Source organism: Ambystoma mexicanum, chromosome 7p (genome assembly GCF_040938575.1).
Source record: "Ambystoma mexicanum isolate Mex_15411 chromosome 7p, UKY_AmexF1_1, whole genome shotgun sequence".
Taxonomy (NCBI): domain Eukaryota; kingdom Metazoa; phylum Chordata; class Amphibia; order Caudata; family Ambystomatidae; genus Ambystoma; species Ambystoma mexicanum.
Genome location: NC_090939.1, coordinates 884,331,027 through 884,348,911, shown reverse-complemented (window position 1 = coordinate 884,348,911; position 17,885 = coordinate 884,331,027). Strand labels below are relative to the sequence as shown.

The window sequence follows — 17,885 nt, the reverse complement described above, 5'->3', positions numbered from 1 at the left end:
AATCATCTCAATCTATCTTATAGAAGGATTCCTCTAAATAAGTGTGTTTTGCAGTATTGGTGGCCTTCTTAGGCAGTAAAGATAAGTGCTGACGTTAAGATGGAGGTGTGTGATTTAAAGTGGCCCACTTCATTCCATTACCCCTCAAGATTTTGTCTGCAGGTTGTTTGAAAAAAAGTGAACGCAAAAAGGCCAATATAACATGCGAGTCTACATACGAATTTTCCATGTCACATTTACTGGTAGGCTCAAGATAACTTCAACAATTCTGCATAGATTACCTACGGTATTATGGGATACAAGGGATTGCACGACACAAGCACATTCTTTATTACATAGATACTGATTGCCCATGCTGGCATTTTAGAGCAACCCATTTTTCAGAATGGAAACAACTGAAGAAGCCATCATTTAAGCCACTAAGTACTAAAAATACATTCCTTGACTTTTTCTCTGCAGTCATTCATACTTGCTCGTTTTCATGTAAAAGCCATTTTCGTAAAGCTGTACACATTTTGTCAAGCACACACTAAAGCCAAACTGCTGAAATCGAATGCAAGAAATCCCCTTTCTATTGTTAAATAAAACAAACATCAGTCCTGAGATTAAAATGATCAAACTAATCAGCCAACTGTGTCAGGAATACTGAAACCCACAATTAACATTAATTTAAAATACTTACTGTGTACGCAAGTAATGAGACCAGTATTTCTTGCGTATGGCGACCCAAATACTCTAATACATTCTGCAGAACACAAAAGAAAATATGGATTACCATTTGGCAGCCATCACAGTGTAAAAGGTGGCAAGAGGTTTGCAGTGTTTCCCCATGAAATGATTTGCAGAGTGATTCCAAAATCACATTAAATTTCGGTCCTCCAGGTGCCTTAAACATTCTCCTCAGTTAATAGAAATGTTACCGCTTTGATGTGGAACGCGAGAATTATAACCTACTTCAAGCAGCAGAACGGCTCCACCAGATGTGACGAGAGCATTATTAAAATGCATATATAAAAGCAGTCAAAGCCCACTCTTTGATGAAGTCCGAATATAAAAAGCAGATGTGTTACAGCGTACTCACATTTGCTACATTTTGTAAATCGAATAAACCACTAATGCACTTCAATCAGGTTTACATTGTTTTTACATTTCAAAATGCAGTTTTATTAGCAAAAGCCAGCCATAAAAACAATTAATCCAAAATCCATATAAAACTGAACTAAAATATTGATATGCAAATTGACAATAGAAACATAAATCATCCTTGTACATGGCCAATTTAGCAGACATTTGCACATGATAAACAGATCATAGCACAGAATTAGCAGAATCAGCATGTGAAGCAGTTCAAATACATCTCTAAAGCAAACAAAATTGGACCATAAATTACAATAAAATGCATCATAATTCACTGTCCATCGTCCATCTAAAATAGAATATTATATCCAATAACGAAAGAAACACCATATCATAGTTTATACTATTTGGCACATGATTACATTTTCCACGAGAACACGTTGATTAATTGAAATTAAAGAGCATGTAGAAAATTGTGGAAAAATAGACAGTTGCCTCTAATAACACAACTACATTTATAGGAAATAAAAATGTACAAAATGGTGACAAGAATTCTCGTCAGTGGATTTGTATGGAAGCCAGTTGATCACGAAACCTGACCTAGTTCGCATAGTTTGGTCCACGTTTAAAGACATTCTTCTTCAGCTTCAAGACCACTATCCAGCAATGGAACATGCACAATGTAACATTTGATTTTCAGGGGAATACGCAAAAGTCTTTTTTCAAAAACCGGCTCCTGTAAAAATCCAGCTATGTTTATTGTTCTTAGTACTGGAGGTTAACAGGTTTCAAGGGGTCCCAAAAAACGGAGAGAAGACGTGACATGCACATCATTTTTCTGAAGAGAGGGGATCGAAGCGAGGGGATCGAAGCGAGGGGATCGAAGCGAGAGGATCAGAGAGGGGATCAGAGAGGGGATCAGAGAGGGGATCAGAGTCTCTCTCTCTCTCTCTCTGCTAGTGAAAATACGGTCATAAGGTTCTCTCTTTGCCTACTGCAGGCTGCCATGGAAAGGGAAGAGGCGCTCTGTATGGAGCCCTGCCTTCCCCTTCCATGGTGGCTATCTTGGAAAAGGATTTTCCTTCCTACAGGGGGGCGGAACAGGTGTCCCAGTGTAGGAAGAAAAATCTAGCACCCCGGGTTCCCACTGCTATTGGTTTTCCACCCCCCATTGCAGGGGCTGGAATGGGGGATAACAGTCCGGAGCCCTCGTTATCTGCCCTCGCCTTCGCTTGGGGCGGTAACTTGGGCTGCCGGGCCATTATCCCATATTCCAGTCCCTGCAATGGGGGATGAACGCCACATTACTTCCATTTGCATAACACAAAATGCTAATGGAAATGTTGGAAAAGCTTAATGAGTCTATGTAGTTTACTGAGAAATGTAAAATAGATGGAGTCTAAGATTTTTTTTTGTTCCCTTTAACTGTGAAAGGTGGTTCCTAAAGGAACCTTTCTTTTGTTGTTTTTTGATGCATTTCTTTTTTTGCAGGAGAGGTTAGAACGTAAGGTGGGGAGGGAAATGAGGGAAGAGGCACCAAGCACTATTACGAAGGGGCAGGTGGACAGGGCAAGATCTTGCGAAGGTGTGTTGCTTCAAAGGTAGGGGGCATTGTTTCTCATGCTCCTCGATTACAGCTTCAAAAGCACTTCAAAAAGGCTTCCCCCCTGCATAGTGGTGTGTTGCAGTATATGCAGAGGAACTGTGTCTTCGAAAGATATGGATCAACAGCTTCTTTTATTGCTTGCAAGGTAGCTGGTGGTATTTTGTGTCCTACAGAAGTAGGCTGTGTGGTTACAGTATTGGTTGAGGAAGAGGACGTAGAGGAAGACAGCCTACTATTTGCTAGATAGGAACAACCTTTTTGAGAGCATTGCAGTAGTTGGATTTGGTGTGGCGGCGCATGGAGGTGGTCCCCTAGGAGTACTGTCCAGGTAGTATGCGACTGATTAAAAAGTTGCACTCAGTGCATTTCACTTTGGTAGCTTTAGCCTTTGGTACATTCCCAAAGGTGGTCAAGAACTGCTCCACCCCTGATTCTCTCTGGGTGCTAGAGGTAGGCACTTCCTCTACCTCATCTTCTTGGTCCTCTTCATGGTCTTTAGAAGTACTGCACTTTTTTTTGTTGTGTAGGTCGCCCAGCTGATGGTGGTGGCTCTTGGGGATGAGGGATGGCAAGAGCTGTTGTCATTTTTAAGATAAACAGCAGTTTTTCTAATATTCTTCCAAGTATGTGCTTTGTACTAGATTGTTAATGGATAATGAGTCAGAATTGGTGTAGGAGCTGTACATTTTGAGCTTGAAAGTTCCTAGATCAGTAGAAAAAAATGCAGTTCTGAACTGTCCTCGAAGCACGGACCCGATCGTGAAGTGCAGACACGTTCACGGACACATCATCATGCCGTGCGCATGGTCACGTGGCACTGTTCGGAAGGTCTGCAATGACGTCAGACGATGGTGGACATTGGACGCAAAAACTGTGGAAAAAGTTGCAAAAAGTTTACAGAAGTGTTAAAAATGATGCTAGATGGTGGGAAATGGCAGAGTTTTAAGGTGAAACTTTGTAAATTTGACAAAATGTTGCTATATTGGGGTAAGTATGATATTAGTAAGTTGTAGGAAAATAGCGTGCACTGGTAAAAACACATGAAATTCACTGAAAAAAACTGTTAAAGGTATGTTATGGTTAAGTTGCACTAATAAAAACCTATGAAATTCAGTGAAAAAAAATTTTGTTAAAGGGACGTTATGGTTACAAGTAAAACCGTAAAACCTCCCTTCGCCACTTATGGTAAGCTAAGCAACCATAACTCACGCCACCACCGTGCACTGCTAAGACTTAAACCCAGGACATCAAAGATGACATCACAAATGACATCACTGACGACCTCACATGTGAAATGAATGTGGATGAAAAGTCCCTTCAAGGGGTTGTGTTTGCAATGTTGGGAACAACATGTCTGGGGTGATCGGGACACCTATCATGAACTTCTTAATCTATTAAAGAATGTACTCATCTTAACAACATTGCATTGGAGTGTTGTTGTTAATACAGGAACCTAATCATACATAAACATAGACAATGCCCGCAGCATGCACCATAGAAGTACAATATTTATAATCTTGTAATTTTGGATAGTACAATAACGAATGCTAAATTATGAGAGTTTTGAGTAATGTTAAACATTTAATAACTAGCTAACAATTCAAGACTTACTACACACGCTTGTGCTAGTACAAACAATACATATGAAGACCCACAATGCATACAAATCAGAGGCACATACAGGGAAACTAAAGTAAGGAAGAAAGAAACAGCATCCTCAGAAAATATTAATAACATTAAAGTGCATGTTGCTGAAGATGGTCGTACTGCCTAGGCTATTACACTTTTTCGGGAACAGATCATACATGATACCTAAGCGGTTCTTCGCCAAACTCCAGAGCATATGCAGGGGCTTCATCTGGCATGGTACTAGGAAAAGAATAGCCCTATGGAAATTACAGAACATGTATGAAAAAGGGCGTATAAAACTGCCTAACTTTGAGATCTATTATTTGGCTAGTCAACTGCAATACGTGGCTAAATGGTTAACTGAAGACTCGACAGAGTCCAGACTGTTGAGAGCTGAATGTGCCCCCTTCTTTCTAAAAGAATTGATATGGCTGCCCAAAACTGAGCTAAAAGGGCACCCGGGGATGCTGAAATTGGGATGGGAAATGTGGCGTAAGGCCCGTCAGGTCATGGAGAACCCGACCCAGTGTTCTCCGCAGGTACCGTTAGTGTGACTGGCCGGGTGTGACGTGCAACTGAGGATGATGATTCGTAGACATTGGGAATCGGTGGGAGTCGCAACAATGGGGGACATATGGCAAGAGGGGGAAATAAAGGATTTTGAGGTGCTGGTAGATGAAACAGGGTTACACTCAGGACAGTACGTTACCCATTCCAGATTAGTACGGCGGGTGAGAGATACATGGTCGGAAATAGTGTTCGAAGACCAACCTGACACAGCAATTGAAACGATGTATGATGTCGCAGAGGGAGGGCATGAGGTTTCCCAAATCTATGAGCTGCTGATGTCCAGGGTGGGTAAGGAAGTGGCCCAGTTAAGGCGGGATTGGGAAGTAGAGGCAGGGGAACTCATGAATGATGGGTTATGGGAGAGAGCCAAAGGGTATCACAAAAAGTGTCTAGGAATGCGAGACTACAACAAATAAAGCTATATGTAACCCACAGGGCATACATGACCCCCCCCAGAGGATAGCTCGGTTCAAGGAAACTGTATGACAAACATGCCCCAAATGCGGAGAAGAAAACGCTGGGATGATACACATGTTCTGGGCATGTCCAGAAATTGGAAAGTTCTGGGAAGAAGTGGCCCACCGATTAAACGAGAAAGGGATCAAGCTAAATGTTGAATCAGTGTGGGCATGTATGTTAGGGGGATTTCCCAGATCACGTAAATTGAAATATTTGAGCAAGCTTACGGACTTGGCTTACATACTTGCCAAGCGCAGAATAGCCATGGGGTGGAAAGAAAGCAACAGACCGAAGGTGGAGGTTTGGTGGAGTGACCTCCAGAAATGGACAGTAGCCAAAACGACAGTGGGGAATGAAGCGGGCAGGAGAGGAGGGGGGGTCGGAAAACCTGACAGCCTGGAAACACCTAGTGGCCACACTGTTGGGGTCTTTCGAGGACTACCCAAGCGACCATGAAACTTCTGAGAATACTGATGATGAGGTAACCCCAGAAAGGGAAAAAGCGGAGTGTGAGTTGGAGTAGGCTCGGGTTGGGGGTGGGTAAGGGGACAACAGCAGATGCTTAACGATATATACATAATGCTAAAGTATGATGATAAAAAACTGCAAGTTTTGTTGAATGTTGATTGTTGTTTATGGGAAAACCAATAAAAATTAAAACCATTCAAGTGTATCTTCATGGGCTTGAGGTCTGCTTATTTCCCCATGTATGTGCACCATGAGCGGAAACCAAACCCTAAGGAAAGTAGGAAAGTACTATAAGAACACATGACAAGGTTAACGTCTAGATATAGAGCACCTTTTGAATTTTAATATTCTGACTGTCAGTTATCAAAACAACCTGGTCTAGATAGGCCAGTGAACAAAAACAAGTGGCTCAGATATGTGATGTCAGTGATGTCATCAATGACATTTGTGATGTCATCTTTGACGTCCTGGGTGTTAAGTGCACAGTGGTGGCCCGAGTTATGGGATTTAGCTTACCATAACTGGCGAATTGCTGCAGTTTTTCGGTTTTACTTGTAACCATAACGCCCCTTTAAAAAAGTATTTTCATAGAATTTCATACGTTTTTATTAGTGCAACTTAACCATAACGTCAATTTATATATCTATCTATCTATCTCCAGGTTACTCACCGTAGTGACCACCTTACTCCTAGTCCATAGTCCCCTTTCCTCCATACTTATGGTATGGGACATCTCTCCGTCCTGTGGGACGGGACCGGAGCACTTTTGTAAAAAGCACCCACATTCTTTTCCAAAAATGTGTCCTTCCTCTCTTTCTTGCGCGGGGCCCGGCACACGGCCGTAACCCCACCCACCTTGGCTCCGCCCCGTGCTTCGCCCATCAGTCCTTTTCTATCGCCAGGTCAGAGACCTATTAGCAATAACAGAGGAACCTTATTAGAGGGCACGGCGGGCGTATGGAGGAAAGGGGACTATGGACTAGGAGTAAGGTGGTCACTACGGTAAGTAACCTGGTTATACTCCTACGTCCCGTCCCCTTTCCTCAATACTTATGGGAGATTCCCAAGCATTCCTAACAGGAACTACGGGTGGATGGAAATATCCTCTACTGAAAAAGGTTCTTCAGCACAGCCTGATCAAACTGAGCATCAGCTCTTGAGCTCATGTCAAGACAATAATGCTTACAAAAAGCAGATGGGGAGGCCCAAGCAGCTGCCCTAGCGATGGACTTCCAGGGAACATATTTCTGAAAAGCAACCCCGGCTGCCTTGCCCCGCACCAGGTGTGCATGAATACCCTTAGGAGGTTTCAGCCCTTGGACGGTGAAAGACTCTGTGAAGCAGGCGGCGATCCACCTAGAAATAGTCGCTTTAGACGCCTGCTTACCCTGAGGGTTACCAAAGGTCACAAAAAGTTGAGAAGAACTCGTAAGCTCGGAAGTCCTGTCAAGGTAGAAATTAAGAGCCCTTCTGACGTCAAGACAGTGCAGAACCCTTTCGGCCTCTGAGGCAGGGTTCGGAAAAAAGACCGGTAGGGAGATCGACTGATTCAGATGGAATTCAGTTACCACCTTCGGTAGAAAGGCCAGGTTTGTCCGTAAGACTACCTTGTCCTTGTGAAAAACCAAGAAAGGATGCTCCACTGACAAGGCCTGGAGCTCACACACTCTCCTTGCTGACGTAACAGTGACCAGAAAGGACACTTTCCAGGATATGTACTTGAGGTCCACCATAGCCATTGGTTCAAAAGGTTTATGGCACAGCGCCATCAGGACTACATTTAGGGCCCACGGCGGGTGCGGACTACGAACAGGAGGGTAGAGGCGTGTCAAGCCTGCAAAATGCCTCTTAACCCCTGGGTTACTCAGAGAATAAAAGCATTGGTCTGTAGAAAGATAAGTGGAAACCGCTGAAAGTTAAGTTCTGCATGACAGAACGTGAACACCCGACTCTGCTAGGGAAGACACGAAAGACAGCACCGTGTCAATCGTAGCCACCCTTGGATCCAACTGCTTCTCCAAACACCAATGACAGAACCCGAGCCATTTACTCCTGTATTGGGATCTGGTTGAGGGTTTCTTGGCTGCCTGGACAATACGTATGTTATCTGTAGACAAGTTAAAATGCTCTAAAGACTTGAACTCAGGCACCATGCCGCCAAGCTGAGCGATTGTGGGGAGGGGTGCCACATCTGCTGTTCCCCTTGTTGAAGAAGATCGGGTTTCACTGGTAACCTGATCGGCGGATACACCGACAGGTGTTGAAGTTCTGAGAACCAAAACCTGGCCGGCCACCACGGGGCTATGAGTAGAAGGGAACAGTTCACAGAGTTCTTCAGCTTCCAAATTGCTCGATGGACTAGAGGCAGAGGCGGGAAGGCGTAAACTCTCATGTTGTGCCATGGAATCTCGAGAGCATCCCCCAGAGAGGAGGCTCCCAGCCCCCCTCTGGAGGCATACTGAGGAAGCTTCTTGTTTACCGCCGTAGCGAAGAGGTCCACCTCCGGTGTGCCCCAACGCAATAAAATCCATGAGAGGACCTCCGCCTTCAACTCCCACTCGTAGCTGACCACTGTCTGCCGGCTGAGGGCATACGCTGTGACATTCAGCTGGCCCGGGATGTGCACTGCAAGCAGCCAGACACCATGAAGCACGGCCCACTCCCATATCTGGATGGACAGGTCCACGAGGGGAGGAGAATTCGTTCCCCCTTGCTTGTTGATGTAATACATTGACACCACATTGTCCGTGCGTATGCGGACCACCTTGTTGGCAATGAGCGGTCTGAACGCCCCGAGCGCTAGGAAGATCGCCAGAAGCTCCAAATGATTTATATGCAGGAGCTTTTCCTGAGGCGACCAGAGGTCCGAGACCTGAAGAAGATCTAACGTCGCACCCCACCCCAAAAGGGAGGAGTCCGTCGTGATCGTCACCGTGGGGGCTGGGTTCTGGAACCCGCACCCACAGTCAGGTTGCTGAGAGATGACCACCAATCCAGGTCCACTCTCATGGAATCCGGAATCATTACCAGCTTGGAATCCGGGTCCACAGTCTGACGCCAGGAAAATCAGGTCCTGCGAGACCGTCATGGAAGATTTCCGCCAGTTCATCGACAGCCCAAGATGGAACAGGAGCTGAAGGAGAGACTGGAGGTTGCCCGCTGCAGTCAACGGGCAAGGGCTGCGTAAGAGCCAGTCGTCCAAGTATGGATACACGTGGATACCCTGGAGACGAAGATAGGCCGCAATCACCGACATCATCTTCGTGAAGACACGCGGCGCCGAGCTGAGGCCAAAAGGAAGCACAGAAAATGGAAGTGCTCCTCTCCCAAAGAGAAACAGAGATATCTCCTGTGCGGGTTCCAAATCAGGGTGTGCATGTACGCGTCCTGAAGATCCACAACGCTGAGCCAATCGCCCATCTACAAGGAGGACCGTATCTGGCCGGACGTGATCATCTTGAATTTCTCTTCGGGTAGGAAAAGATTGAACTGGGAAAGGTCTAGGATGGTGCGCAGGCCAGCCTGGTTGGGTTTGGGCACCGTAAACAGCCGGGAGTAAAAGCCCTTCCCTCGCTCCCCAAGGGGAACGGGTTCCACAGCTCTGAGGTCCAGAAATTTCTGAACCTCGGCTTTGAGAGAGGGCGAGCTCGACAGCTGAAAAGGAGGGTTGAGGGGTGGGGATAGGAGGTAGAGTTAAGCGGAAGCCCGCTCAAGCGACAAGACCCATCTGTCCTCTGTGATGGTCTGCCACGCCTCCCAATGAGACACAACGCGTCCTCCCACCAGGGTCTCGTGCGAGCGCAGAAAACCCTCATTTAGCAGGTTTATCAGTGGCAGTGCCACTTGAACCTGAGGTGGAGGCTGAGGAACGGGAGAAAAACTGCGTCTGCTGTTGCCTACGGCGGTAATTCCCTGCAGGGGTATCCACTCTGCGAGATTTGCGGTCGATGAAGCCCCTAAAGCCAGAGGAAGGTCGACTTTGTGACAACGGTCTCTGGAATTTGAAAGGAGTCTTAACCAGGACAGACAAGGACTTAGCTATCCGAGTGCAATCCTTCGTCTTGGTGAGCTCTACGTCAGTTGTAGCATGAAAGAGCTCCTTCCCATCGAACGGAAGGTCCAGCACCTTACCCTGCACTTCTTTTGAAAATTTAGTTGCATGCAGCCACGCCTGCCGTGAGGTGTCAATCCCCAGCATAAAGCCCCGAGCCGAGGTGTCTACGTGATGAGCCGCAGCCTCCAGGAGATCCTGGGCCAAGACCCTGGCATCGGAAAGGCCTCCTCTAAAGTCTTCCAGCTTATATACCAGAATAAACTCCTCAAACTCTGACACACCTTTCAACATCCGCATGTTAGCTCCCGCGAAAATCAGCGTTGGCCTGCCTGAGCTCCAAGGCCGAGTTGGTGAAAATTTTCCTCCCGAGGGAGTCGAGGAGCTTATCCTCCTTTCCCAGCACCTGATTAGCCGCCGTGGAAGAGGATGCTGCAGGTCTGGACTGCAAAGTGGCTGCAGCCACCACTGTGGAGGAGGGGAGCGGACAAGATGACAGGGCCACCTCTTCCGAAGAATGCAGCCTGTATCTAGCATCAATTTTCTTATTGACAAAAAGTCCAGAGTGTGGCTTTTCCCAGACTCTGCAGACCTCGGCCAGAATGTCCTTCTGCAAGAACAGGCCGGTACGCTCCAAAGGAGACAGGGTGAATGCCCTAGAAAGGACGCCCTCCTGCGGAGCGGGAGCCTCGGGCACTGGAACATCTAAGAAGTTCATCATGTCCAGTACCCGGTCATGAAAAGCTCTGATAGAGCGGGGGAGGTCCTAGCTGTCCTAATCGCCTTGCGCATCATCCGACAGATCAGGGTCTTGCTTAACCGTGTCGGGCGCTGCCTTGTCCACAGGAGACAATGGGGGCAAAGGCGGAAAAGTCGGAGGAGGCACCGTAGGCAAGGGAGGTGCCGGCGGAACCACCGGAGGGACAGGTGAATCCGGAGGCGCAAGAGGGCACATCTCCCTAAAAAGCCCTTTGAAATACTCCCTCATGGGGTCGGTACGCATAAGCGTTTGGAATTTACCGAAAAAGGCTTCCTCCGGGGACTGTTACGGAACCTGAGGAGGCCTCTCAAGAGGTGGACAAATCCAGGGATGTAACGGGGACGGGTGCCACACAGGCCCCTCCACCGACGTATCCACGTAAATCAACGGTGCCGATCCTACGGGCAGCGAAACATTGTGCAGAAGAGGCATCAGAGCATTCCAGTCATAAACTGGCCGATAAGGATGCGCACAAGGAACTCTATGTTCACCCAAGGGGTCAAGCCCTACACCTGAGGCCGATGGCATAGTTTTAGGAGTAGCACCCAAAATGGCCACCGCGGTCGTGGCGGGAACGGGTGCCATTTTGTCCTCATCTGAGGGGAACTGCGGCACATGAGGAAGTGAGGCAGGGGTCCCCGTCGATGTATCAGGGGTCTTAACTTTAACCTTAACATAAGGGACCTCGGCAGAGCCGGTACTGTGAGGCCTGGAATGTTTTTGTGACATACCAACGGCCAAATTAGCCTTCGAAGGAAGGACCTCGGCACTGCCGTAAAAGAAGAACTTTGCTTCTTTGCCCCCTCAACAGGTCTGGTGTCACCGCACGAGCGGGAACGGTGAGGAACAGCTTTCACCGACAAGGCCTTGTCAGGCCTCTCAGAACTGTTGGTAGCTTTAGCCTCTGAACGAGGGACCTCGGACCCAGGTCCGGTAACAGCATTATCTGCACAGGCTTCGAACATCAGTTCGGTAACAGCAAGCCCACTCAAGGCCTCGGGCGCACCCCGGTCTTATTTTTGAGGAAAGCCGACAGAACGGCCTCAGAGCAAGCTCCGGTACCCCACAACTCAGTAGAACTGGGTCTACAAACAGCCCCCACAGGAGGGGCCTCGGAGCATACTCCGGTATCCACAGGCCCCTTACAGAGACCCTTGGAGAAAATTGGTAGAATTATTAGGCCCAACGGGCACCTCAGGGCGAACCCCGGTGGCAGAGCGATCAACGCCCCTCCCGGCTCGAGAGGAACCCGGAAAGGCATCCCCCAGCCGGGGTGCTCTGAAAAGTAAAGAACTTACCGGGCGTTTCTTCTTCTCGTCGATGAACGCCTGAAAATGCGAAGGAGGAGTTAGTCGGAACACCTCCTCCCACCGGTCCAACCGACGTTGAAGTGCCCAGATCGAACGGGAGTCGCGGTAAAAACAGGAGTCCCAACGGTGATCCGGACCCAAGCACTCTAAACAAAGAGGATGGGGATCCGCCCTCGCGAAACGACGGTGACAAGATGAACAATCTCGAAAATCTAGCCTGAATGACAAAGAAAGACCAGCAAACGATCGCTAGCGAGAGCCAGAGAGGAAAAAAGGGAAGTCCCGAACGAGCGGAGAAAAGGACCGATGGGCAATGCGCGAGGCGGAGCCAAGGTGGGCGGGGCTACGGCCGCGTGCCGGGCCCCGCGCAAGAAAGATTGGAAGGACACATTTTTGGAAAGATTTTTGGATGCTTTTTTCAAAAGTGCTCCGGTCCCATCCCACAGGACGGAGAGATGTCCCATAAGTATGGAGGAAAGGGGACGGGACGTAGGATATATACACACACAACAATCACCAGTGTGTACACAAAAGCAGGTTAGAGTCGCACTCCCAGTCAGGATATTACACTTCAGCAGCCCTTAGCCATTGAAGGATCAGCAGAGTCCACAAAATAAAGTTGCGCACACACACACTATGTGTTGAGTGCGGGGTCACCCAAAATCAATAACCACCCCTCACACCGGAGAAGTCCCATACCATACATACCTCGCTCAAACACTTTTTAAAGGGTAAACACTACCCACTCTTGAAATACCCACACAATTATATTTTAACATTGTCCTAAAAGTCCATAGCTGAACACAGCTCTAAACCGGAAATTCCTCAAGCAGGTTAACCTAGCACATACCTCACCATTCTCCAGCAACTCAAAATACTCACACCATCTATTTAAAACACTATGAAATAGTCCTAAAAGTCCATAGCTTCTAAAGAGCACTATACCTAAAAGTGTTCATATGTGTTAATAACAAGCACATACTCTCGGTTCTCTAATCACTTCAAACTCTGCACATACCCCTCTTTAATTTCCTTAAAGTCCATAGTTGGCGTTCCAACCCTAACCAGAAAATAGTTGGCAAAGGTAGCAGGCGCCCCTCTCTCGACAGAACAAGGCCTGATAACCTGTTCAGTGGTTATTAACCACTTGAGAGTTCGCAGCCACTGCTTTTACTCATTGTGCCTTTCACAGATGGGAAATATCCATATTGCATAACCAGACGTGGTCTCCCTCTCACTGTGCTTAGAAAGGCATCAGCTTCAACTCACTGATGATCCCCAACAAGGGTGAAACACGTGTATGGGGTTGCTGGTGGTACTCTCGTTCAGGTTGGAATTGCCATTGCATTTCGGTGCTGGACTGCCCCTGGGCAGGACAAAGACTGATATGCAAATGGATATTTCCCATCTGTGAAAGGCACAGTGAGTAAAAGCAGTGGCTGTGAACTCTCAAGTGGTTAATAACCACTGAACAGGTTATCAAGTCTGTTCTTTCGAGAGAGGGGCGCCCGCTACCTTTGCAAAACTAACCAGAAAATACATTGCGTCTACAGACTTCTACCACACACTCTTTACCAAGATCCAAATCAATAAAGCAATGACCTCAACATGCCTATGAAGGGTACTTCCAAATAACATCATATCCAAGACTCTTCCAGCAAATGCAGCATTGGATAAATTCACGCGAAATCCATTTTATGACACGCTCAGTGGTCCATTTTCTTGAAAACTCTCTTCAAAAGTACCATTAACACCAACCAAACACACAGCACCTTCCTGTGCCGCTGCCATGTCAGTCACCCAGTACATGAAATTCCTTAAGTTTCTTTTCTTCATGCAATTCCTTCTCCCATGCCGACACACCTTAATTTGGCTTGACTGGTTACCATTATCAATATCCCCACGGCCCGGTTGTCCGCCTGTTCTTCAGCTCATTCCTTACTTCTGCGTCCAAATGCAGTGAAACTCACCCATGCCTGTGAGTCACTGAAACACTCTTAGGCCCTCATTACAAGTCAGGCGGTGGACCATGGTGCTATTAGCGCTATTACCACAGTGCCATAATTGGCACCAAGGTCGCTTAGCGTCTTGGACTTTAACGCCTGCAAAAAGCAGGCGTTAAAGTGTGAATCAGGCGTTAAGGGTTAAACCCTTAACGCCTGACTTGTAATGAGGGCCTTAGTCTTCAGAAGTACCCTCTGCCAGCAGTTCACAATACCCGTAGATCCTCGGTCTACTTCCTGGAACAACAATTCTATTCTTAATGACGAGTATCGGAACGTTGATACTTCCCCATCTCCTAGGACTTCCTTGATGAAATCATCATGTGCGCCCTGCTCACGAAGCTCAGCCGAGCTCTCCAGCCCCAACAGCTTTTAATCACTACGTCTGGTAGGGCACCTTCATATGTGAGAGCGCGATGAAACTACTAGCAGCAGTGCCCCTTCCTTATCTCACAGATATGCTACATAAAGGAACAATTTACTTACCTGTAACTATTGTTCTCCAGCATGGGTCTGGCATGGATTCACATGCTCATGAATATTCCCCGTCAGGCCGGGAATCCTCGATAAAAGAAAAAACTGTTTCACTTTCACTTACAAACTGTATTTCTCCTTTAAACCAATCACTGTCCTCCTGGTCATACTGCCTCCATCCAATGACAGTCCTCTCCTTAAGCCCCTCCTCTGGCAGCCATCTTCAGATTTGGTAAGCACGTAAAGTGGCAGTATGACCAAGAAAAGCAGCAGAAGGGTTGGGGTGGGGGAGGGAGGGCGCATGTCAATACATGCCAGACCCATGTTGGAGAACAATAGTTACAGGTAAGTAACTTGTTCCTTCTCCAGCATGGGGTCTGGCATGGATGCTCATGAATAACTAACACAGCTTTACAACATCACACAACCACGGGAGCTGGCAAGGCTCAACAGAAGCAATCCACTCTGACCTCTGGAACAAACTCACTTCAAGCGTACAGGTCGCGTAGCACTACCTGGCCGACTCTGGACTCCTCCCAGGAATCCCTGTCAACACCGTAGAACATTATGAAGCTGTGCATGGACCTACACGTAACCGCCCTGCAGATGTCCAGCATGGGCACATCAGACAGGAACGCCGTCATCGCAGCAATCTCTTTGGTAGAGTGGGCTCTCGGATGGCCGGGCAGCAGTCGGTTCGCCAACCGATGACAGTGCATGATGCAGCCGGAGAGCCACCTGGAGATGGAAGCCTTGGACAAGGGCTTCCCATGGTTCACAGGACCAAAGTTCACTAACAGCTGAGAAGTTCTCTGAAAACTCTTTGTGCGTGTCACGTAGAACTTCAGGGCACGAGCAACGTCCAGCGAGGGCAAGGCCCTTTCAGCCGGTGACGAAGGCTTCAGGAAAAACACAGGTATCCCCAAAGGCTTGTTGAGGTGGAATTCCGACGTAACCTTCAGCATGAAAGAGGTGCGTCTGCAGCACCACCCTACACTCGTGGTAAGTCAGACATAGCTGTTTGCAGGATAGGACCTGGATCTCATCCACTCTCCGGGCAGAAGCGATTGCCACAAGGAAAGCCGTTTTCCACGAACTTGAGCGAGGCCTGATGCATGGGCTCAAAGTGGGCCTCCATGTAAGCATCAGGTTGAGTTCCCATGCCGGGATAGGAGCCTTCACCAGCGGGAAAGATCAAAATAGTCATTTGAGGAACTCCTTGACGAGTCGAAGAGATCAAAGTGAAGATCTTCCTGGAGACCTGGAGTAGCGGGAGATAGCCGCCAGATGCACCTTGATAGAGGCGTGCACCAGTCCGGCCTTGGCCAAGGATAGCAAGTATGGAAGAATCTGCGGGCCGTGAACCTGATAGGGATAATCTTCTGCGACCGGCACCACGTAGCAAAACGCTTCCACTTGTGAACGTAGCACTTCAAAGTCGACGATGCCCTGGCCTTGGCAAGGACCTCCCTAAAGTCCACGGGCTACACATATCCTCGAAACTCTAGGGCTGAAGGAGCCAAGCCCTCAGGTTCAGCCATCCTGGGTGATGGTGAAGGATTTCGCCTCCTTCTCTGGCGAGAAGATTCGGAACCACTGACAGCTTGACCGGAGGCGATGCTGACAAGTTAAGAAGGTCCAGGTACCAAATCTGCCTCAGCCACACCGGGGCGATGAGTATCATCCTGCATCGGCATTGTCTGAATGTGTTGATGACTCATAGCAGGAAAGGCAACGGAGGAAACGCATACAGAAACAGGCCTATCCACGGGAATGAGAACACGTGCCCCAGGCTCCTCGGTTGGTGGAATCTGCTGGAAAACCTCTGGCATTTGGAGTTTGACGCCGTAGCAAACAGATCAATCTGGGGTCTGCCCCACTTGATGAAGATGCAGTCCACCTGGTCCTGCTGAAGTTCCCATCTGTGGCAAGAGCGCAATTCCCGGCTGAGGGAACCAATGGTGTTCTTGACTGCGCCAGGTGAAGAGGAACAAGAAACATCTCTTGTCCGACGGCCCAGTGCCACAAGACATGAGCCTCTTTGGAGAGCGCTGGGGATTGAGTGGCCCCTGCTTCCTAATGTAAAACTTTGTGGTGGTGTTCTCTGTGAAGATGCTCACCACCTTGCCCTTCAGAGACGGAAAGAATGACTTGAGGGCCCAGAACACTGCCCGTAGCTCCAGGATATTTATAACAAGATCCTTCTCCTCCGCCTCTGGCGTGCAGGCGTCCGGTGTGGGCATCCCAGCCTTGCAGGGAAGCGTCTGTGGTGACAGTTTCCTGGTATGGGGGGTCCTGAAACCCTGTGCCCCGGGTGATGTTGGAGCGAACGCCACACCAGCGTATCTTCCGACGGCACTCCTCGTCAAGCAGGATTTTGTCCGGAAAGCTTCCGGACACCTGTATCCAGCTAGCGTCCAGGAACTCCTGAAGAGGTAGCATCCGTACCTACTGAGCTGGATAAGGTAGATGCAAGACCACATCATGCCGAACAGCAACTTGATGGTTCGCACGGTGTCTCGCTTCATTGACAACAGGAGTTGCACTGTCCCCTGAATGGCTGCTACTCTCCTACAAGGGCAACGCTAGGTAGGAGACCGTGTTGTGTCTGGCTCCTTGGAACAGCGCATTCTGCAATGGCGTCAAGCAGGACTTCGGATCATTGATGGAGAATACCAGTTCCGTCAGCAGCTGGATGTCGTCCCCGTGTGTCAGACGGCTAACTCTCGCGAGCTGGCCCACATCTGTAACCCTGTAGACGCAGATGGGCAGCCACTGGTGCCAGGCACTTTGTGAACACCCTGGGGGCCGACTTCAAGCCGAAAGGAAGGTCCTTGAACTGGTAGTGCCATCCCTGCACTACGAAGCGTAAAATTTTCGATGGTTCTTGTGAATGGGGACGTGGAATTAGGCATCCTCCGGGTCCAGCGATGTCCAGAAGTCTCCTTTTTACAATTCGGCCGAGCACTTGCTGCAACTTGACAATCCTGACTTTTTGGGACTTGAGGTAATGCAGGTCCAGAATGGGCCTCCAGTCCCCGGTCTTCTTTTGAACTAAAAAGTACCTGGAATAGACTCCAGAGCCCTAGAGTCGTCTGGGAACTAGCTCTATCGCCCCTTTTCGTAGCATGGCCCGTACGTCCTCCAAGAGCTGAGGGATGTGCTGCTCCTACCGGGCCACCTGTGGGATCCGCGGACATCTGTACTGAAAATCCAGGACAAGTCCTTGGGCGAGAGCATCCAGCACTCATCTATCGGTGGTGATCTTTCCCCACTCGCTGACAAATCCCGTCAGCCGGCCTCCCACCGGGTTGCACGGGTGGGGACCCGAAGTCCTGGCTGGTTCACGTCTGCTTTGGCACTGGCATCCTGCCTTGCGGGCAGTGAGAGTCTGCCTCCCACTGCAGTCTTGTGAACTAAGTTCTCAGAGAGGTTTTGGGCGTCTGACGCAGTGGCTGATGACAAAGTAGCTGCTGCT

General features: G+C 48.5%; 1 protein-coding gene across 2 annotated transcripts in view; it reads right to left on the bottom strand.

The window, feature by feature from the left end:
* The window catches only part of GAS6 (growth arrest specific 6), a 975,360-nt gene that overhangs the window by 751,000 nt on the left and 206,475 nt on the right, over positions 1-17,885 (bottom strand). For both annotated transcript variants that reach the window (XM_069637123.1, XM_069637124.1), the window contains exon 4: positions 683-745. In XM_069637123.1, coding sequence (XP_069493224.1) covers positions 683-745 — 63 coding nt within the window. The remainder of the gene's footprint in view (positions 1-682; positions 746-17,885) is intronic.